The sequence below is a fragment of the Salvelinus fontinalis genome, chromosome 14 (assembly GCF_029448725.1).
Source record: "Salvelinus fontinalis isolate EN_2023a chromosome 14, ASM2944872v1, whole genome shotgun sequence".
Lineage (NCBI taxonomy): Eukaryota > Metazoa > Chordata > Actinopteri > Salmoniformes > Salmonidae > Salvelinus > Salvelinus fontinalis.
The window spans coordinates 50,295,964-50,319,706 of record NC_074678.1 but is presented as its reverse complement, the minus strand read 5'-3'; the positions used below and the strand labels follow the sequence as shown (position 1 = coordinate 50,319,706).

Genomic DNA, 23,743 nt, shown 5'->3' with positions numbered 1-23,743 from the left:
CCCCACACACTGTTGAAACTGCGGAGGAATTCAACAATGTGGGATGTCGATCTTTCTTCCCGGCCTTAGACCAGGACCTTGCTTACTTGACTCCAGCTGATTTGGCCTGCAGCTCCGAGCTCCAGAAGTCGGGGACGTTTTCTGGCTCCGTGAAGGCCTGCAGGCACGCTGTGAAGGGGATCCGGGCCCTCACGGGCTCTGGAGGGGCCCTCATGTTCTCCTCTGCTTCGTTTCGCTTGGCCTCATACGCTATCAGCTCCTCTGTCACACACACACACACACACACACACACGTCAAGCCATTTAACTTCCTAAAATGTTGTTCCGGTTGTCGGATTCTCAGATGATTGGGGTTTAGTGATTGTATATTGGACATTTGAAATAACTTACTTTCCCAAAAATTTGGAAATTCAGCCAAGAGTAACCATCTACAGTTTGCAGTCTTGTGCATTTAAAAACACAAACTCCAAACCCACTTTGGGATCCATACCCTTTGAAGAGGAGAGCTGTGGGGGAGCCAGCAGCCCTGCTGGTTCTCATGGGGCTGGGCCAGCTGCCTGTGGGATCTTACCTCTGTTGGAGGCGGCCTCGATGGGGGCCGGGAGCTGCATGAGGTAGTCCACCTTCTGGGTGTAGCGCACCTTCTGCGTCTGGCAACACTGCACGCGCTCCTCCACCAGGTAGCGGAAGGCGTCGTTGGGGTTCTCCGAGCCCACACTGTTTCTCTAAAGCGAGGGACACAGGGGAAGATGCAGAGAATATACTGAGTACTTATGTCCTCTTCATCGATGCTATTGAATTTACCAGTTAAAAAAGTGTTTGGAAATGTAACTGTTCCCATTAATTAGAACATTGAGACTTTCATTAATTGCATGCATGTTTGAACCTTAGCAACACATACACACCAGTCAAAGGTTTGGACACTACTCATTCAACGGTTTTTCTTAATTTTTACAATAATAGTGAAGAAATAAAAATGAATGAAATAACACATATGGAATCATGTTGTGACCCCCCCCAAAAAAGTGTTAAATCCAAATATATTTTATATTTGAGACTCTGCAAAGTAGTTACCCTTTGGCTTGATAACAGCTTTGCACACACTTTGCATTCTCTCAACCAGCTTCATGAGGTAGTCATCTGGAATGCATTTCAATTAACAGGTGTGCCTTGTTAAGTGAATTTGTGGAATTTATTTCCTTCTAAATGAGTATGAGCCAATCAGCTGTGATGTGACACGGCCTGAGTGGTATACAGAAGATAGCCCTATTTGGTAAAAGACCAAGTCCATATTATGGCAAGAACAGCTCAAATAAGCAAAGAGAAACAACAGTCCATCATTAATTTAAAACATGAACGTCAGTCAATACGGAAAATTAAGAACTTTGAACGTTTCTTCAAGTGCAGTTGCAAAAACCATCAAGCGTTATGATGAAACTGCCTCATGTGGACCGCCACAGGAAAGGAGGACCCAGAGTTACCTCTGCTGCAATGGATAAGTTAATTTGCGTTACCAGCCTCAGAAATTGCAGCCCAAATAAATGCTTCACAGAATTCAAGTAACAGACATCAACTGTTCAGAGGAGACCGTGTGAATCAGGCCTTTATGGTCGAATTGCTGCAAAGAAACCACTACTAAAGGACACCAATAAGAAGAGATTTGCTTGGGCCAAGAAACACAAGCAATGGACATTAGACCGGTGGAAATCTGTCCTTTGGTCTGATGAGTCCAAACTTGAGATGTTTGGTTCCAACCGCCGTGTCTTTATGAGTAGGTGCATGGATTATCTACACGTGTGGTTCCCACCGTGAAGCATGGAAGAGGTGGTGTGATGGTGCTTTGCTGGTGACAATGTCGGTGATGTATTTAGAATTCTCGGCACACTTAATGAGGATGCCTACCACAGCAATCTGCAGCGATATGCCATCCCATCTAGTTTGCGCTTAGTGGGACTATCATTTGTTTTTCAACAGGACAATGACCAAACACACCCCCAGGCTGTGTAAAGGCTATTTGACCAAGAAGGAGAGTGATGGAGTGCTGCATCAGATGACCTGGCCTCCACAATCTCCCGACCTCAACCCAATTGAGATGGTTTGGGATGAGTTGGACCGCAGAGTGAAGGAAAAGCAGCCAACAAGTGCTCAGCATATGTGGGAACTCCTTCAAGACTGTTGGAAAAGCATTCTCGGTGAAGCCGTTCGAAAGAATGACAAGAGTGTGCAAAGCTGTCATCAAGGCAAAGCGTGGCTACTTCTAAGAATCTCAAATTTAAAATACACTGCTCAAAAAAATAAAGGGAACACTTAAACAACACATTGTACGTCCAAGTCAATCACACTTCTGTGAAATCAAATTGTCCACTTAGGAAGCAACACTGATTGACAATACATTTCACATGCTGTTGTGCAAATGGAATAGACAAAAGGTGGAAATTATAGGCAATTAGCAAGACACCCCCAATAAAGGAGTGGTTCTGCAGGTGGTGACCACAGACCACTTCTCAGTTCCTATGCTTCCTGGCTGATGTTTTGGTCACTTTTGAATGCTGGCGGTGCTTTCACTCTAGTGGTAGCATGAGACGGAGTCTACAACCCACACAAGTGGCTCAGGTTGTGCAGCTCATCCAGGATGGCACACAAATGCGAGCTGTGGCAAGAAGGTTTGCTGTGTCTGTCAGCGTAGTGTCCAGAGCATGGATGCGCTACCAGGAGACAGGCCAGTACATCAGGAGACGTGGAGGAGGCCGTAGGAGGGCAACAACCCAGCAGCAGGACCGCTACCTCCGCCTTTGTGCAAGGAGGAGCAGGAGGAGCACTGCCAGAGCCCTGCAAAATGACCTCCAGCAGGCCACAAATGTGCATGTGTCTGCTCAAACGGTCAGAAACAGACTCCATGAGGGTGGTATGAGGGCCCGACGTCCACAGGTGGGGGTTGTGCTTACAGCCCAACACCGTGCAGGATGTTTGGCATTTGCCAGAGAACACCAAGATTGGCAAATTCGCCACAGGCGCCCTGTGCTCTTCACAGATGAAAGCAGGTTCACACGCACATGTGACAGACGTGACAGAGTCTGGAGACGCCGTGGAGAACGTTCTGCTGCCTGCAACATCCTCAGGCATGACCGGTTTGGAGGTGGGTCAGTCATGGTGTGGGGTGGCATTTCTTTGTGGGGCCGCACAGCCCTCCATGTGCTCGCCAGAGGTAGCCTGACTGCCATTAGGTACCGAGATGAGATCCTCAGACTCCTTGTGAGACCATATGCTGGTGCAGTTGGCCCTGGGTTCTTTCTAATGCAATCCAATGCTAGACCTCATGTGGCTGGAGTGTGTCAGCAGTTCCTGCAAGAGGAAGGCATTGATGCTATGGACTGGCCCGCCCGTTCCCCAGACCTGAATCCAATTGAGCACATCTGGGACAGCATGTCTCGCTTCATCCATCAACGCCACGTTTCACCACAGGCTGTCCAGGAGTTGGCGGATGCTTTAGTCCAGGTCTGGGAGGAGATCCCTCAGGAGACCATCCGCCACCTCATCAGGAGCATGCCCAGGCGTTGTAGGGAGGTCATACAGGCACGTGGAGGCCACACACACTACTGAGCCCCAATTTTGACTTGTTTTAAGGACATTACATCAAAGTTGGATCAGCCTGTAGTGTGGTTTTCCACTTTAATTTTGAGTGTGACTCCAAATCCAGACCTCCATGGGTTGATAAATTTGATTTCCATTGATAATTTTTGTGTGATTTTGTAGTCAGCACATTCAACTATGTAAAGAAAAAAGTATTTAATAAGAATGTTTCATTCACTCAGATCTAGGATGTGTTATTTTAGTGTTCCCTTTATTTTTTTGAGCAGTGTATATATTTGGATTTGTTTAACACTTTTTTGATGATGACTACATGACCAAATGTGTTTTTTCATAGTTTTGATACCTTCACTATTATTCTACAATGTAAAAAAAAAAAAGAAAAATTGTCACGTTCCTGACCTATTTATGTTAGTTTTTGTGTGTTAGTTGGTCAGGACGTGAGGTTGGGTGGGCATTCTATGTTATCTGTTTCTATGTTGGTTTCGGTTTGCCTGGTATGGCTCTTGATTAGAGGCAGGTGGTTTGCGTTTGCCTCTAATTAAGAGTCATATTTAGGTAGGGCATTCTCACTGTTTGTTTGTGGGTGATTGTCTCCTGTGATGTCTTCGTCGTTGTCGATGTATTTTCACTTTCGGGACTGTTTGGCTGTTCGTGTGTTTTGATGTAACGTTCCTGTCCGTAAGTTTACGTTTGTGATGTGAGTTTATGTTCAGGTTCCGTTCTACGTCGTTTTGTTATTTTGTAGTTTTGAAAGTGTTTTGTTTTGTTTCGTGTTGCCATCAGTTTTGTCGTTTATAAATAAAAGATGGCTTATTTCCCTGACTCCGCATTTTGGTCTGAAGATCCTTCTCTCCTCACCTCATCTGAGGATGAGGAAAGCGACACCCATAACAGAATCACCCACCAACAAACAGAGACCAAGCGGTATGGGAATGCTCGACGGAGCAATAAGGATTTCTGGACTTGGGAGGAGATCTTGGACGGTAGAGGACCCTGGGCGCAAACTGGAGAGTATCGCTGCTCTCGTGAGAAGAGTGAGGCAGCCACAGCCCAGGAGCGGTGGTTTAAGGAGGCAGCTAGGAGACGTGGATGGAAGCCGGAGTATCAAGCTCGTAACCGGAATTATGAGGGGACACGTCTTGCACGGAAGCCCGAAAAGCCCGTGAGTAACTCCCAAAAATTTCTTGGGGGGGGGCTAAAGGGTAGTGGGCCAAGGGCAGGTAGGAGACCTGCGCCCACTTCCCAGGCTAACCGTGGAGAGCGGGAGTACGGGCAGACACCGTGTTACGCAGTAGAGCGCACGGTGTCTCCTGTACGTGTGCATAGCCCGGTGCGGGTTATTCCACCTCCCCGCACTGGTAGGGCTAGATTGGGCATTGAGCCAGGTGTCATGAGGCCGGCTCAACGCGTCTGGTCTCCAGTGCGTCTCCTCGGGCCGGCATATATGGCACCTGCCTTACGCATGGTTTCCCCGGTTCGCCTACATAGCCCGGTGCGGATTATTCCACCTCCCCGTACTGGGTGGGCGACCGGGAGCATTCAACCAGGTAAGGTTGGGCAGGCTCAATGCTCAAGAGAGCCAGTACGCCTGCACGGTCCGGTATTTCCGGCGCCACCTCCCCGCCCCAGCCTAGTACCTACAGTGCCTACACTACGCACTAGGCTACCAGTGCGTATCCTGAGCCCTGTTCCTCCTCCACGCACTCTCCCTGTAGTGCGTGTATCTAGCCCGGTGCCTCCAGTTCCGGCCCCACGCACTAAGCTACCAGTGCGTCTCCAGAGCCCTGTACACACTGTATATTCTCCCCCTACTAATCCTGATGTGCTTGTCCTCAGCCCGGCGTCACCAGTGCCGGTACCACGCATCAGGGATAGAGTAGGCTTTGAGAATACAGTGTGCCCTGTCCCTGCTCCCCGCACTAGTAGGAAGGTGCTTGTCATTAGCACGGTGCCTCCAGTTCCGGCACCACGCACCAGGTCTACAGTGCGCCATATCCGGCCAGAGCCATCCGTCTCCCCAGCGCCATCTGAGCCATCCGTCTCCCCAGCGCCATCTGAGCCATCCGTCTCCCCAGCGCCATCTGAGCCATCCGTCTCCCCAGCGCCATCTGAGCCATCCGTCTCCCCAGCGCCGTCTGAGCCATCCGTCTGCCAGGAGCCTGCAAAGCCGCCCGTCTGCCATGAGCCTGCAAAGCCGCCCGTCTGCCATGAGCCTACAGAGCCGTCAGCCAGACAGGAGCCGCTAGAGCCGTCAGCCAGACAGGAGCCGCTAGAGCCGTCAGCCAGACAGGATCCGCCAGAGCCGCCAACCAGACAGGATCTGCCAGAGCCGCCAACCAGACAGGATCTGCCAGAGCCGCCAACCAGACAGGATCTGCCAGAGCCGCCAACCAGACAGGATCTGCCAGAGCCGCCAACCAGACAGGATCTGCCAGAGCCGTCAGAGCGCCATGAGCAGCCAGAGCCGTCAGAGCGCCATGAGCAGCCAGAGCCGTCAGAGCGCCATGAGCAGCCAGAGCCGTCAGCCTGCCATGAGCGTCGAGAGCCGTCAGCCTGCCATGAGCGTCGAGAGCCGTCAGCCTGCCATGAGCGTCGAGAGCCGTCAGCCTGCCATGAGCGTCGAGAGCCGTCAGCCTGCCATGAGCGTCGAGATCCGTCAGCCTGCCATGAGCGTCGAGAGCCGTCAGCCTGCCATGAGCGTCGAGAGCCGTCAGCCAGCCATGAGCATCGAGAGTCGTCAGTCAGCCATGAGCTGCCCTTCAGCCTGAAAAGGCTAGATACCCAGAACTGCCCATCAGTCCAGAGCTGTCTCTCTGTCCGGAGCTGCCTTTCAGTCCGGAGTTGCCCCTCTATCCTGATCTCCCTCTCTATCTTTATCTACCTCTATAGTCTTATCTATCCCTCTGTCTTGGTTTATCTCTCTGTCCCGGTATGGTCATTATTAGATATGTTATTAGGAGGATTTTGTGGGGGAAGTAAGAGGGTGGACATTCTTGAAGGGAGGGGGCTAGGATGGATTATGGTGGGGTGGGAACCGCGCCCGGAGCCTGAGCCACCACCGTGGTTAGATGCCCACCCAGACCCCCCCTAGACTTTGTGATGGTGCGTCCGGAGTTCGCACCTTGTGGGGGGGGTACTGTCACGTTCCTGACCTATTTATGTTAGTTTTTGTGTGTTAGTTGGTCAGGACGTGAGGTTGGGTGGGCATTCTATGTTATCTGTTTCTATGTTGGTTTCGGTTTGCCTGGTATGGCTCTTGATTAGAGGCAGGTGGTTTGCGTTTGCCTCTAATTAAGAGTCATATTTAGGTAGGGCATTCTCACTGTTTGTTTGTGGGTGATTGTCTCCTGTGATGTCTTCGTCGTTGTCGATGTATTTTCACTTTCGGGACTGTTTGGCTGTTCGTGTGTTTTGATGTAACGTTCCTGTCCGTAAGTTTACGTTTGTGATGTGAGTTTATGTTCAGGTTCCGTTCTACGTCGTTTTGTTATTTTGTAGTTTTGAAAGTGTTTTGTTTTGTTTCGTGTTGCCATCAGTTTTGTCGTTTATAAATAAAAGATGGCTTATTTCCCTGACTCCGCATTTTGGTCTGAAGATCCTTCTCTCCTCACCTCATCTGAGGATGAGGAAAGCGACACCCATAACAAAAATAAAGAAAAATAAAATGAAAGCCTTAAATGAGTAGGTGTCCAAACTTTTGACTGGTACTATATTTACACACTACCGTTCAAAAGTTTGGGGTCACTTAGAAATGTCCTTGTTTTTTAAAGAAAGGCGAACTTTTTGTCCATAAAAATAACATCAAATGGATCAGAAATACAGTGTAGACATTGTGAATGTTGTAAATGACTATTATATCTGGAAACGGCTGATTTTTAATGAAATATCTACATAGGAGTACAGAGGCCCATTATCAGCAACCATCACTCCTGTGTTCCAATGGCACGTTGTGATAGCTAATCCAAGTTTATCATTTTAAAAGGCTAATTGATCATTAGAAAACCCTTTTGCAATTACGTTAGTACAGCTGAAAGCTGTTGTTCCGATTAAAGAAGCAATAAAACTGGTATTCTCTAGACTAGTTGAGTATCTGGAGCATTAGCATTTGTGGGTTCGATTACAGGCTCAAAATGGCCAGAAACAAATAACTTTCTTCTGAAACTTGTCAGTATATTCTTGTTCTGAGAAATGAAGGCTATTCCATGGGAGAAATTGCCAAAAAACTGAAGATCTCGTACAACGCTGTGCACTACTTCTTTCACAGAACAGCGCAAACTGGGTTTGACCAGAATAGAAAGAGGAGTGGGTGGCCCCGGTGCACAACTGAGCAAAAGGACAAGTACATTAGTGTCTAAAAAGTCCAGTTTTATTGCTTCTTTAATGATCACAATGGTTTTCAGCTGAGCTAACATAATTGCAAGACGTTTTTCTAATTATCAATAAGCCTTTTAAAATGATAAACTTAGATTAGCTAACACAACATGCCACTGGAACACAGGAGTGATGGTTGCTGATAGTGGGCCTATGTTTGCCTATGTAGATACCAGGGCTGATGGTCGGATTTGCGTTTATCCTCGAAGGAATGAGCGTTACACCGAGGCCTGTACTCTGGAGCGGGATCGATTTGGAGGTGGAGGGTCGGTCATGGCCTGGGGCGGTGTGTCACAGCATCATCGAACTGAGCTTGTTGACATTGCATGGCAATCTGAACGCTGTGCATTACAGGGAAGACATCCTCCTCCCTCATGTGGTACCCTTCCTGCAGGCTCATCCTGACATGACCCTCCAGCATGACGATGCCACAAGCCATACTGCTTGTTCTGTGCGTGATTTCCTGCAAGACAGGAATGTCAGGAATGTCAGTGCCATGGCCAGCGAAGAGCCCGGATTTCAATCCCATTGAACATGTCTGGGACCTGTTGGATCGGAGGGTGAGGGCTAGGGCCACATCTCACAGCAAGAACTGGCAAATCTGGTGCAGTCCATGAGGAGGAGATGCACTGCAGTACTTAATGCAGCTGGTGGCCACACCAGATACTGACTGTTACTTTTGTTTTTGACCCCCCCTTTGTTCAGGGACACATTATTCCATTTCTGTTAATCACATATCTGTGGAACTTGTTCAGTTTATGTCTCAGTTGTTGAATCTTGTTATGTTCATACAAATATTTACACATGTTAAGTTTGCTGAAAATAATCGCAGTTGACAGTGAGAGGAAGTTTATTTTTTTGCTGAGCTATATACATGTATACACACACACTTGAAGTCGGAAGTTTATATACACCTCAGCCAAATACATTTAAAGTCAGTTTTTCACAACTCCTGACATTTAAACCTAGTACAAATTCCCTGTCTTAGGTCAGTTAGGATCACCACTTTATTTTATGAAATGTGAAATGTCAGAATAATAGTAGAGAGAATTATTTATTTCAGCTTGTATTTCTTTCATCACATTCCCAGTGGGTCAGAAGCTTACATACACTCAATTAGTATTTGGTAGCATTGCCTTTAAATTATTTAACTTGAGTCAAATGTTTCGGGTAGCCTTCCACAAGCTTCCCACAATAAGTTGGGTGAATTTTGGCAGACTTGGTGTAACTGAGTCAGGTTTGTAGGCCTCCTTGCTCGCATGCGCTTTTTCAGTTCTGCCCACACATTTCTTATAGGATTGAGGTCAGGGCTTTGTGATGGCCACTCCAATACCTTGACTTTGCCCTTAAGCCATTTACCCACAACTTTGGAACTATGCTTGGGGTCAATGTCCATTTGGAAGCCCCATTTGTAACCAAGCTTTAACTACCTGACTGATGTCTTGAGATGTTGCTTCAATATATCCACATAATTTTCCCCCCTTCATGATGCCATCTATTTTGTGAAGTGCACCAGGCCCTCCTGCATCAAAGTACCCCCACTACATGATGCTGCCACCCCCGTGCTTCACGGTTGGGATGGTGTTCTTCGGCTTGCAAGCCTCCTCCTTTTTCCACCAGACATAAGGATGGTCATTATGGCCAAGCAGTTCTATTTTTGTTTCATCAGACCAGAGGACATTTTCTCCAAAAAGTACAATCTTTGTCCCCATGTGCAGTTGCAAACCGTAGTCTGGCTTTTTTATGGCGGTTTTGGAGCAGTGGCTTCTTCCTTGCTGAGCGGCCTTTCAGGTTATGTCGATATAGGACTCGTTTTACTGTGGTTATAGATACTTTTGTACCAGTTTCCTCCAGCATCTTTACAAGGTCCTTTGCTGTTGTTATGTGATTGATTTGCACTTTTCGCACCAAAGTACGTTCATCTCTAGGAGAAAGAACGCGTCTCCTTCCTGAGTGGTATGACGGCTGCGTGGTCCCATGGTGTTTATACTTGCGTAGTATTGTTTGTACAGATGAACGTGGTACTTTCAGGCATTTGGAAATTGGATGAACCAGAATTGAGGAGGTCTACAATTTGTTTTCGGAGGCCTTGGCTGATTTCTTTTGATTTTCCCTTGATATCAAGCAAAGAGGCACTGAGTTTGAAGGTAGGCTTTGAAATACATCCACAGGTATACCTCCAATTGACTCAAATGATGTCAATTAGCCTATCAGAAGCTTCTAAAGCCATGTCACCATTTTCTGGAATTTTCCAAGCTGTTTAAAGGCACAGTCAACTTAGTGTAAGTAAACTTCTGACCCACTGGAATTGTGATACAGCGAAGTACAAGTGAAATAAATCTGTCTGTAAACAATTTTGGGAAAATGACTTGTCATGCAAAGTAGATCCTAACTGAACTAGGTCCTAACTGACCTGCCAAAACTATAGTTTTAATGACTCCAACCTAAGTGTATGTAAACCTCTGACTTCAACTGCATGTATGTATGTATGTATGTATGTATGTATGTATGTATAAATACATAAAAATCACAAGAGGGTCCATGCCAAGCATCCTGTTTTCACGTGGTCAATTACACACAGTTAAAGATTGACTAACGAAGACAGACCGGGGGAAACGAGTACAACCCAAACAGAAAGAGGTACGCAGATGTTTACTGGGGCAGGGGGGGGTCATTGAGCACTCATGGGGCAATGGGTCTTAAATGAAAACCGTTTGGCTTGTATGGAGTGTCACATCAGCAGCTTTTCTATTCTAAGAGTCTACAGAAATACTCAGGTTATAGCTCTAACTGACGTATTCTAACTGGCTGGCTGGCAGGCAGTCCCGAGGCTGAACTTGAAGGCTACTGTTCGAGTCTGCCTATCTCGGTCTAACCAACTCAGTTCCTCCACACAGGCTAAGGACAGCTGATTATGCCCACAAATTATACACTCAATTTAAATGAAAGGTAAAAACATAGGGCCCCATTTAAAATAGAAAAGGTATTCTGAAGCTAAGGGGGATTATTTTATTTTTTTTAACTTATATTAACATGACGTTGACCTGTTAGCTCCTGTATTACATTTTACTTGACCTTACTGCTCAATGTAAAAAAATAAAAATAAATTGCCAATAGATTATCAGCCATGCAACGGAGTCTACTAAACTGATTTCTGGCTTGATTGTTTTGTCAAGGGCAAGAGCAGAGAAAGTGGCGGGTTTCTAGTCTGAGCATGTGTTGACTTCAGGCAGAATAGGAAGCATTATCTGGCCTGTGTAATCGATAGGGGCAGTCTAAATTTAACCCGGTTGAGAAAGTCACTTCAGAGCACAAGTATGTGTCTGGCCCGGGGACAGGGTGCTGCGTTTCGTCAAAAACAGTCCCGCTTCCTCTCCCCCAAGGTTCCGATTGGACCACGTGTGACAAGAGTCAGAGATGCACCGACATGCCGGAAAAATGCTTTACGGTAGCCATTTCATGAAGCTATTTTTTTACTTTTATTATGGCCATCATTGAAAGACAAGCTGAAAAGCCAGTGCCGTTAGATACCGTTTATGCTTATGAGTCTTTTATTGAACACCGGTGATTGTTTTCCAATTGCTGTACCTCTGCAACAATGGCATACTGTATTCATCACTACGTGCCTTTTAGAGAAGTTTTTATCATTACAAGCACACCATAAAACACTCCTACTTATAGAAAACACGTATGAAGCCATACATGCATACCTCCACCAGGTTGATGAGATGCAGGAAAAACTTCTGTGCATCTTGCTGTCTGTTGGAGGAGAACTCTGGGTGACCATTGCTAACCAGGGCTTTGAACATCTTGAGAGAGATACCCTTTGGCTGGTGCTGGAATGAGAACAAGGGGTCACACACACAGTGAATGATTTGTAACCTGTCAACGGGTGGGTGCAGCAAGACAAGACGCCAAACCAAAACCATTGAAATGTGATTGGTGGTACTTCAGGAAAAAAATCATATTCCACTAATAAACATTCTGAATATCATGAGGCTAATTTCCAACTTGAGGCAATTTCACCTACTCAAGTTAGGATTTGTCTCGACTTGAAAAGAGCTTTGGCATCTTCGTTTTTCAATAAAAAAAACGAATTTAATCAAGCAGAAATCAAATCAAATGTATTTATATAGCCCTTCGTACATCAGCTGATATCTCAAAGTGCTGTACAGAAACCCAGGCTAAAACCCCAAACAGCAAGCAATGCAGGTGTAGAAGCACGGTGGCTAGGAAAAACTCCCTAGAAAGGCCGAAACCTAGGAAGAAACCTAGAGAGGAACCAGGCTATGAGGGGTGGCCAGTCCTCTTCTGGCTGTGCCGGGTGGAGATTATAACAGAACATGGCCAAGATGTTCAAATGTTCATAAATGACCAGCATGGTCAAATAATAATAATCACAGTAGTTATCGAGGGTGCAGCAAGTCAGCATCTCAGGAGTAAATGTCAGTTGGCTTTTTTAGCACGTCCGGTGAACAGGTCAGGGTTCCATAGCTGCAGGCAGAACAGTTGAAACAGTTGAACAAGTACAACTTGTTATTTTTCTGTTATGAGAGCAGTGACAACGGTGCAGTCTAATCTGTGCTGTACCTACACCATCGCATACAGGCCTCCAGGCATAATGAGACACTGGGACCAATGAAGCCCCCAAAATAAACAAGCATGCTGGCAATTATCCTTGAGATCCTTTCCCCACAAAAACAAGCAGTCAATCTGCAGGCAATCATGACGGTCTTTATTGGCTGTCTGAGATTAATCATAAATCTCACAACAGCAGGTGCTGTAGTGTAGAGTCCCTCTATTGTCGGTAATCTGTATAGTAAATACTTGTGGATTCAGGGCTGTATTGTACAGATTAGATTAGCAACAATTCACACTGCTCAAGCAAGACAAGTTGATATGCAGCAGCTAGCCATCTAGGCAGTGAAAAATGCCAAAATGGCGCATTTGTTAAATGAGAGCACATTTGACCCTTGTGTAGTCTTAACATTCTGTATACTCCCCCTGTCCTAAAGGTAAAAAATGGCCTGCCTTCACTAAACCCCAAAAATAAAGCAGCTTAATTGAGTTTTAAACCCCATATCTATTTTGCATGAAGAAACAAGCTGTCATTCCTCACAAACTTTGAATATCTGGGTTTTCCCTCTTCACAATACAGAAAGACAGCATTTAAAATCAGTGGATACCACTCTGGGGTTTTTTAACAAGAGATAGCACTTTTATAACCTAAGAAAGTATCAGAAATGTGCAGAAAGTAGTTTTGAATGCATTTTATTATATATATTTTATTTATATACACTGTACAATGAGGAATTAAACTACAAAATACTAGTCTTCTCCCATTTTTTTTAAACATTGTTGTTTATACACCTTCTGGGTGGGGGCAATCAATAAGAATAAAACAAGATAGATACAAAACGAAAACGTGAAGAACATAAATCAATCAACTCTAATTAGCACATGTAGGCCAGTATGCAAGTGTGTGTGCATGGCATTCGCCTCTCCCGAGTCCGTACGGGAGTTGCAGCGATGAAACAAAACTAACTACCAATTGGATACCACGAAAATTGGGGAGAAAAAAAGGGATTAAAAAAAATGTTTACACTAAAAAGGGGACGTGAGAATTTATCCACAGGATTTTCAAAGTGCTGGTAGTGCGTTCAGATTTCTATTATCTGAAGCATGTGCAGAACCATGTAAACACGTGCACGAGCTCAGCAAGAATGCATGCGTCTCGTGCATGGATTTTTATCTTGTGCACATGCTTCAGTGATAGAAATCTGAATGCACTACCAGCGCTTTGAAAAAAGTTTGTAATTAAACTTTCTGTAGATAGCGCATTTGGAAAGTATTCAGACCCATTGAAATTTTTCACATTTTGTTACGTTACAGCCTTATTCTAAAATTGATTCCCCTCAATCTACACACAATACCCCATAATGACAAAGCAAAAACAGGTTTAGATTTTTTTCCAAATTCATTACAAATTAAACAAAATATTACAACTAAGTCTTCTTGGGTATGATGCCTCAAGCATGGCACACCTCTATTTGGGGAGTGTCTCCCATTTTTCTCCCCCTATTTTCAGGTATCTCTAGAGATGTTTGATTGGGTTCAAGTCCAGCCTGGCTGGGCCACTGAAGGACATTCAAAGACTTGTCCCGAAGCTACTCCTGCGTTGTCTTGGCAGTGTGCTTAGAGTCGTTCTCCTTTTGGAATGAATGTTCGCCCCGGTCTGAGGTCCTGAGCACTCTGGAGCAGGTTTTCAGCAAGGATCTCTGTACTTTGCTCCATTCATCTTTCACTCGATCCTTACTAGTCTCCCAGTCCCTGCCTCTGAAAAACATCCCCACAGCATGATGCTTTCCTCCAGGCGTGACACTTGGCATTCAGGAGAGAATATTGTTTCTCATGGTCAGAGTCCTTTAGGTGCCTTTTGGAAAACTCCAAGCGGGCTGTCATGTGCCTTTTACTGAGGAGTGGCTTCCATCTGGCCACTCTACCATAAAGGCCTGATTGGTGGAGTGCTGCAGAGATGGTTGTTCTTCTGTAAGATTCTCCCATCTCCACAGAGGAATTATGGAGCTCTGTCAGAGTGACCATCGGGTTCTTGCTCAGTTTGGCTGGGCAGCCAGCTCTAGGAAGAGTCTTGGTGGTTACAAACTGCAGAAATGTTTTGGTACCCTTCCCCAGAGTTCTGTGCCTCAACACAATCCTGTCTCAGACCTCTACGGACAATTCCTTCGACCTCATGGCTTGGTTGATCTAGCTAACGTTAGTTAGCTACATGGTTGACACTGCAGCTACCTAGCTTAGCCAGTGACAACCTAATGTAATAGCTAGTTAGTTATTGCCACAAACACACACATCTGATTAATTTGTTCACTCTTTATGCCAATGACAAGTTGGCTAGTTAGCTAACAAGCAGAGACCATATGGGGAGCTAAAAACACATTAAACTTTGTCTGTCAGATTCTGGCTTAGCCAAAGCTAGCCATTTGATTTGCACTCGCCCTAAAAAACACAGCAGAAATGTATCTGAGAAATACTTCTTACTCCAGAAATATACAATATTATCAAGGCAGAAGGTAATTAAAGTGCCACTTCCCTCTGATCACATTTGGCTAAGAAAACACAAACAAAACTATCTGCAGGAGTGAAGACGTACGCTTCACTTCAAGAGCCGTGGTGGAGATACAGGGTTTGATGGAGTTTTGATGACAAGTGATTTGGTAAAAATGTAACGTAGTAAAAATTAAGTTACTCCCCTCAGAAATTACTAGAGTACAAGTACAGCCCACAGAGAGTAACTTCAAAAGTACTAGTTCCTCCAAAAATTCAAAGAGCAATGCAAGAAGCCTACTACATAGACTACTTGAACTGATGCCAAGTGGACCTGCAGTCTAAGTCATTGTATAGCCTACAAACACCACTTCCAGCTGACCTCTGCCTGGCTGTGATTCTAAATATAAAAAAATTAATTCAAATACTCCTGCTGCAGGATTGTGTTCCTTCTGCGACAAAAGGGGGCAAATTAAAATCTAGACACCCCAAAAATAAATTGGGGACAAATATTGGGTTATAATATTGAAAATATTTTTTTTAAAGACATGCAACACAGCCTTACATTTTTATAACTACAAGTTATTCAGAAGGAGAAATAATGAATATTGACAGAGGAGAATACATATTTCTGCACATGTCCCTTCCTTTTTCCATTCTGCCAGGCAACGGTGTTCCACTCAGCTGTCTGTGTCCAAAACTAGCCGTGGCCTCAGATGAAATGCAGAGCCACATTCCTGCCCTATCCATTACTGCTGTGGCTAATAAGGGCTAAGAGAAGTCAGGGGTGTAAAGAAACAGACTGTTTTCCAATAGGCTTTTAGTGCTTCATTTCCTTATTTCATAGCCTTTTACTGTACACAGTGCCTTCAGAAAGTATTAACACCCCTTGACTTATTCCACATTTTGTTGTGTTACAGCCTGAATTCAAAATGGATTAAATTGATTTTGTTTCTCACCCATCTACACACAATACCCCATAATGACAAAGTGAAAACATGTTTTTCGAAATGTTTGCAAATGTTTTGAAAAGAAAATACAGAAATATTGCATTTCCATAAGTATTCACACCCCTGAGACAATAGTTTGTAGAAGCACCTTTGGTAGCGATTATGGCTGTGAGTCTTTCTGGGTAAGTCTCTAAGAGCTTTCCACACTTGGATTATGCAACATTTGCCCATTATTCTTTTTTAAATTCTTCGAGCTCTGTCAAATTGGTTGTTGATCATTGCTAGACAACCATTTAAGTCTTGCCATAGATTTCCAAAAGTCAAAACTGTCCCTTTCGGCCACATTCATTGTCTTCTTGGTAAGCAACTCCAGTGTAGCTTTGGCCTTGTGTTTTAGGTTATTGTCCTGCTGAAAGCTGAATTAATCTACCAGTGTCTGGTGGAACGCAGACTGAACCAGGTTTTCCTCTAGGATTTTGCCTGTGCTTAGATCCATTCCGTTTCTTTTTTTAATCCTGAAAAACTCCTCAGTCCTTAATTAACGATTACAAGCATACCCATAACATGATCCAGCCACCACTATGATTGAATATATGAAGAGTGGAATTCAGTAATATATCGTATTGGATTTGCCTCAAACATAACACTTTGTATTCAGGACAAAAAGATCAATTGCTTTGCCACCTTTTTTGCAGTTCAACTTGTGTTGTTGAATGTTTTTATTCTGTAAATGCTTCCTTTTCACCTCTGTCAATTAGGTTAGTATTGTGGAGTAACTACAATGTTTAATGACTGATTGGTGACTTTAAAACAGTTCTCCTATTTGCCTAAAATCTCTGAGTGGTTTCCTTCCTTTCCGGCAACTGAGTTAGGAAGGACACCTGTATCTTTGTAGTGACTGGGTATATTGATACACCATCCAAAGAGGAATTAACAACTTCAATGCTCAAAGGGATGGTCAAGGTCTGTTTTTCTTTTACCCATCTACCAATAGCTACCCTTCTTTGCGAGGCATTGGATAACCTCCCTGGTCTTTGTGGTTGAAATTCAATGCTTGACTGAGGGACCTTTCAGATAATTGTATGTGTGGGGTACAGAGATGAGGTAGTTATTAAAACAAATCATGTTAAACACTATTATTGCACACAGAACGAGTCCATGCAACTTGACAAGCAAATATTTACTCATTAACTTATTTAGGCTTGCCATAATAAAGTGGTTGAATACTTATTCACTCAAGACATTTCAGCTTTTCCTTTTTTATAACATTTGTAAAATATTCTAAAAACATCATTACACTTTGACATTATGGGATATTGTGTGTGCGCCAGTGACAACAAATCTCAATTTAATCAATTTTAAATTCAGTCTAACATAACAAAATGTGTACAAATGTGGGTGTGAATACTTTCTGAAGGCACTGTAACCACATAGGTGAAAGCACTTTAATTTGAAACATGCTGCCCTCACCTATTCAATCCAATCAGATTATTATCTACGGGGTAAAGGAGTCAAAAGGGAGAAGCCATGTTCGACATTTGGGACATGAATATAGAATATCAGTTGTAATTTCGGAATAAGCTAATATCATAAACATTGACAAGCGATCAGTAGAGACAACCAAGTGTTTTCTGAGGAACACTTATGGATGTCACCTATTTTAAGGCTCAATTTTAAAACGGTCGTAGAGCTGTAAAATTTCACATTGAGTACGTTTACATGCACACTAATACACTGAACAAAAATATAAAATGCAACAATTTCAAAGATAAGGAAATCAGTCAATTGAAATAAATGAATTAGGGCCTAATATGGATTTCACATGACATGCATCTGTTGGTCACAGATCTTAAAACAATTTTCAAAATAAGTTGGGGTGTAGATCAGAAAACCAGTCAGTATCTGCTTTGACCACCATTTGCCTCACACAGCACGACACATCTCCTTCGCATGGAGTTGATCAGGCTGTTGATTGTGGCATGTTGTCCCACTCCTCTTCAATGGCTGTGCAAAGTTGCTGGATATTGGCGAACCTGTTGTCGTACATGTAGATCTAGAGCATCCCAAACATGCTCAATGGGTGACATGTCTGGCGAGTATGCAGGCCATGGAAGTACTGGAACAGTTTGTACAGAAATTCTTTGGTTGTGCAAATCTGCAGTTTCATCAGCTGCCCGAGAGACTGTTCTCAGACGATCCCACAGGTGAAAAAGCTGGATGCGGAGGTCCTGGGCTGGCGTGGTTACATGTGGTCTGCGGTTGTGAGGCCGGTTGGACGTACTGCCAAATTTTCTAACACGACGTTGGAGGTGGCTTATGGTAGAGAAATTAACATTAAATTCTCTGGCAACAGCTCTGGTCGACCTTCCTGCACTCAGCATGCCAATTACATGCTCCCTCAAAACATCTGTGGCCTTGTGTTTTGTGCCAAAACTGCACATTTTAGTGGCCTTTTATTGTTCCCAGCAGAAGGTGCACCTGTGTTTAATCAGTTTCTTGATATGCCACACCTGTCAGGTGGATGGATTATCTTGGCAAAGGATACATTCTCACTAACAGGGATGTAAAAAATGTGGGCACAAAATTTGAGAGAAATAAGCCTTTTGTGCATATGGAACATTTCTGGGATATTTTATTTCAGCTTTTGAAACATGGGACCAACATTTTTACATGTTGCATTTATATTTTTGTTCAGTATAATTCGACATTAAACTGATTACGGCAGTAGGCAGAGTATGGAAATAGTCATGTGAGAACCTTACTCTGCTTATCTTAAATCGGCATAAGGTCAAAATTGAAGTAAGCATGCGTCGATTAAAACACCTGGTTTTCTGAGCTATCTTTCTAAGTATTAGGACATGTAAACAGCTTTTCAGCAGTGTATTTGATCTGCACATTTGCCAGCACCAGCAGAGTGAACCTCCTCTTATGTGAAGTAAATTCTGAAAAACGGTTCACATACAAACTCTATATGTCCGTACTCAGAATCAAATAGACTTTCGCAAAAATAAGTCAGTGCACTTATCTGAAGTCCCATCAAGTAGCCTGATTTCAAATGTGTCCATGTAAACAAATTAGGAAAATCATTCTTCTTGTAAAGCATGCAAACGTTTTTTTAAAACTATTATATTAATCTGACCAGCCACAGTAATCGTATTATTGTGTCCATAACCGTGCTCATTGTGTCTTAGAGCCAGAGATCATACTCATCATGATTTCATGTGTCTGGGATTTTTTCTAGCGACTATTCCGCAGCTTATTTTTATATATCAAGAAATGTGAACAGAGGTAAAAGTAATGAAGACCGAGCAAAACAAACGTTCAGGAGAAAGACATTTTTCACAAACGCTTATGCATTGTTCACACTACCAGCATAGACGTATTTTTGCTTGTTCATGTAATGAGGACGATCGGAAACCAATAACATTCTGTTTTGACCTGAATGCAGACTCCTCATTATATTACACTTGCATTACTAGAAGTTTCAAAAACTAGCGGCTGAATAATGTCTGGAGAGAAAAAGCACAGTACACTAGTTAACCACAGCTCTTTCGCCTACTTATCTGGAACCACAAAACAAAACATTCTCCAAATTTCCATTTGTCAGTCTGTAACTTTGCATGCTCACATTATACCCAGATATCGAGCTGGACGTACCCAGTCTAATACCTTGTATTCTTCTTTCATCACCTGTTCAATGAGCTCGGATTTCATTGGTGGTTTGGAGTACAGGCCTGAGAGGAGTCCGTGGCCCAGTTTAGCCCTGGTGGATAAACAAAAACAAACCAAAGGATTAGTGACAAACCAATATGGCCTGTCCTTTGCATTGTAATACAGTAGCTTCTCAAACTTGACTAAGAAAAGCTCTTTGCCAACACCATCAACATACAAACAAAAAGTCAAGAAATTGGTCAATCATTTAAACTGGCAAACACATATGACCCATTACACATGCTCGCAGTGTAACAGCTACTCAAACTACTAACAGCTACTAAGAACAAAAGAGATTGGGCAACACCAGTGGTAAACAACTTGCTGATTTATGTGATAAACATGATAACTTCGTTATTTAACTGTGTATTGACTTACATTTGTGTGCTGAAGTCCGTGCTGGGGTCAAGAGGTGAGTAGTCATATATCCTCTGTAGATTTCCAACATACCTAGAGATTAAAAACAGACATCATACAACATGAGATTGAACACCACATTCATCCACTCGTATAAACCTGCCACTTACAGTACTGTAAGTATTGTTGTGCAACTATTATCCAATAGATGTGTACAAAACATGTATTAAGACCTTTAGGTCAAGTCACTTTTATTTCATAGTCATCTTTATCGGTGTTGTTGTATGAAATCATAAACCCTAGACCCCCACGCCCAGATTTACTATGTGTATTCCGGTCCATTCTGGAGGCCTCGTTCTCGCTCTCGATCTCCCTCTCCCACACCATCCCAGATGCTAGTGATACTTACGCCCTCTGGAACTCAGGGATGCTGAAGAGGACCTGCATGATGGTGCCCAGGTAGCAGCTGTTGCCCAGGTTCTTGATGCCCGTGAAACCCGAGCCGTACACTGCCTTCAGCTTCATGCCCGACTCCTGGATCACCTCCCACTCGCTGACTCGCGGCCGCACGTTGTTTGTGTTGTCTGTGTTGTGGTGGCCGTTATCTGTTCCATTCTATTCAATCAGCGGAATAAAAGGAGGGAGTCCCCATTCAAAATGGGGGTCCAGCCATACCCAGAAACCCAGAAACGGTTGATATTATTCCAGGCCCACATTCTATGTGAAATGGAAATGGCTGTTTGATATAGGTTACTTTTGGTGACATTGACAGAGAGTAGTTGTTGAAAATCACAAATTGTATTCCTACATGACGGCAAGACGTACCCGCTGAATCTGTATAATGTCTATTCCAAAGTGTTGCAAGTGTTCGGATATTTGCGGGTCCAGGACAGCTTCTTCTTCATCGAACGAATAAATATCTGAGAGAGAAAATCAAAACAGTTAAACCTAGTTACAAGTTAATTGCTACTTGTAACTTCACAAACAACTAATTGAAGTAGGTTTATGGTCAGTTTATACACAACACAAGGGACAGTTTAGTAGAGGCGGTCTGCTTTATACTAGTGGAAGAATTAAAACACTGAAATCAGGCCAGTCCCCCCCCCCCCCCCCCCCCCCCCCCCCCCCCAATATGTGTCACTGACCTGCTATGTCTGGGGTGAGGTTGTCCAGCTTGACGGCCAGGGGGAAGTTAGTGTCTTTGAAGTGGTCCAAGGCGTGGCCGTTTCCTCCGGCACCATCAAAGAACCACTTCCCACAAAGCACCGCTCCGTCCGACAGGTTCAGCCACAGGTTCTCTTTCATCTCACACTTCTGACATTTCCATCCACTGAGAAGAGAGGGGACAGGGGGGAAACATTGAGTCATATCACATGTTGCTCTTATACATTTGTTTCAGTGTCGTTTTTCCTTGCAGGACAAAATGGCAAGAATGTCCAAAAAGTATTCTCTCTCATTTGGGGTTACTTTGATGACCTGAATTATGTTCAATAAAAAGGGTAGGTCAGTCTTGTGTATTTTTAACGTTTCTCATTATAAAGCACTTCTTAATGCTAGTGCTTCTTAATGCTAAATAATAGGAGTAACTTCCATGTCAGGCAAAAGGCACTGTAACGTTACAGAGTACCTTGGCTTCAGACACCTAAGAAAACACCTGTCGATTGGAGAGCTGCCGAGAAATGGGTCGGCCAAGTTAATCCAAGTGCTCTGGGTGTGTCCCGTCATGTTTTGTGCACCTCAAAGAGTGACAGAGTTGATGCAGCCGCACATGGGTGTCTGCTTGAGGTTATATGTAGTGTGGTAACCATCTGTCTCATCTACAGAGTGGCCCAGCCGCATTCGGACCGAATCTAAATGTGCTACCGTTCATAATTACCATCCTTAGCACAGGAAATTGATTGACCAGTTGCTGAGGAGTCTACCTATGACAACCATGCCAGTATAAGACATCTGAAATGGAGCATATTCTTTCTGCGTATGTAGGCCTATGTGATCTGACCTTGGGAATATTCAACCAGGAGCGATTCCTTGATATGGGGGCAGAATCCCACAAGTAAAGTGGAGGGACGCGCAAGTAAATTAAGTCAATTGTTCTCAAAGTGGGCTCCGCGGAGGTACTGCAGGGGTTCCGCGGCCAGACCTCAAAATAAATATTTTTTTTAAAAATACAAATTACATGTAATTGTTTTAATGCATATTAAACACATTTTGGGATCCGTGGAATAAGTTAAGAGGGTGCAATACAATGTAATATTAATGTACAATTTACATTAACCCTGGGCAACATGGGCCTGGGAGGCTCACAGGGATATTGGTATCCACAGTAGTCCACAAGTTATACATTTTTCAACTCAATACCTCCTGTATTCCCCACCCCAATTATTTTTTTTTTTACATAAATGCACTGTAATTCAAGCTGTTAAAAAGGTCCAACGCAGACATTTTTTATCTATACTCAACAAAAATATGAACGCAAAATGTAAAGTGTTGGTCCCATGTTTCATGAGCTGAAATAAAAGATCCCAGAAATTTTCCATTGGCACAAAAAGCTTATTTCTCTCAAATTTGGTGCATCCCTGTTAGTCAGCATTTATACTTTGTCAAAATAATTCATCCACCTGATAAGGTGCAGCATATCAAGAAGCTGATTAAACAGCATGATCATTACACAGGTGCACCTTGTGCTGGGGAGAATGAAAGGCCACAAAAAATGCGCAGTGCCACAGATGTCTGAAGTTGAGGGAGCGTGCAATTGGTATGCTGACTGCAGGAATGTCCACCAGAGCTGCTGCCAAATAATTGAATGTTTAATTCTCTACCATAAGCCGCCCCCAATGTTGTTTTAGAGAATTTGGCAGTACGTCCAACCGGCCTCACAACCACAGACCATGTGTAACCACGCCAGCCCAGGACGTCCACATCCAGCTGCTTCACCTGTGGGATCGTCTGAGACCAGCCACCCGTACAGCTGATGAAACTGAGGAGTATTTCTGTCTGTAATAAAGCCCTTTTGTGGGGAAAAGCTCATTCTGAGTTGGTTGGCCTGGCTCCTAAGTGGGTGGGCCTATGCACCCCCAGGCCTACCCCTGCCTAGTCATGTGTAATCCATAGATTAGCGTCAATAATTCATTTATTTCAATTTACTGATTTCCTTAAATTAACTGTAACTCGTTGAAATTGTTGCATGTTCCAGTTATATTTGTGCTCAGTATAAATATAAAATAATTTCTGGGTAACAACTTTACTGTGAATATTTATAAAATATTCTAAAATAAACAAAAATTCCTCAAGCAATCATTTTGGTAGGAGTGTCTGGGAGTGGTCTGAGTGGCAACGGGAAAACTGAAAACAAGCAGTTATTGGCAGAGGTTTGGAACTCTTACCGCCTGGTGATGTCCCCAAAACAGGCTGAAATTTCAGCCAGTCTTTTCAAACAGCTCTTACGCTGAAGGGCACTATTATTTTCACAATAATATTCCAACCTCACTTGGTATAAATTTCCACACTATACCAAACATTAGGAACACCTTCCCAATATTGAGTTGCACCCCTCGCTTTTGCACCTCAATTCATCGGGGCATGGACTCTACAAGGCGTCAAAAGCGTTTCACAGGGATGCTGTTGGCCCATGTTGACTCCAATGCTTCCCACAGTTGTGTCAAGTTGGCGAGATGTCCATTGGGTGGTGGACCCTTCTTGATA

General features: G+C 43.8%; 1 protein-coding gene across 3 annotated transcripts in view; it reads right to left on the bottom strand.

Moving 5' to 3' along the window:
• The window catches only part of LOC129811079 (ubiquitin carboxyl-terminal hydrolase 13-like), a 56,641-nt gene that overhangs the window by 16,160 nt on the left and 16,738 nt on the right, over positions 1–23,743 (bottom strand). The window contains exons 6-13 of one of the 3 annotated variants that reach the window (XM_055862230.1): positions 21,187–21,371; positions 20,867–20,961; positions 20,451–20,656; positions 20,063–20,134; positions 19,631–19,736; positions 11,672–11,797; positions 571–724; positions 87–261 (exon numbers count right to left, since the gene is read on the bottom strand). In XM_055862230.1, the coding sequence (XP_055718205.1) occupies positions 87–261; positions 571–724; positions 11,672–11,797; positions 19,631–19,736; positions 20,063–20,134; positions 20,451–20,656; positions 20,867–20,961; positions 21,187–21,371 (1,119 nt within the window). The remainder of the gene's footprint in view (positions 1–86; positions 262–570; positions 725–11,671; positions 11,798–19,630; positions 19,737–20,062; positions 20,135–20,450; positions 20,657–20,866; positions 20,962–21,186; positions 21,372–23,743) is intronic. The other 2 variants (XM_055862232.1, XM_055862231.1) reach the window with 2 other exon arrangements.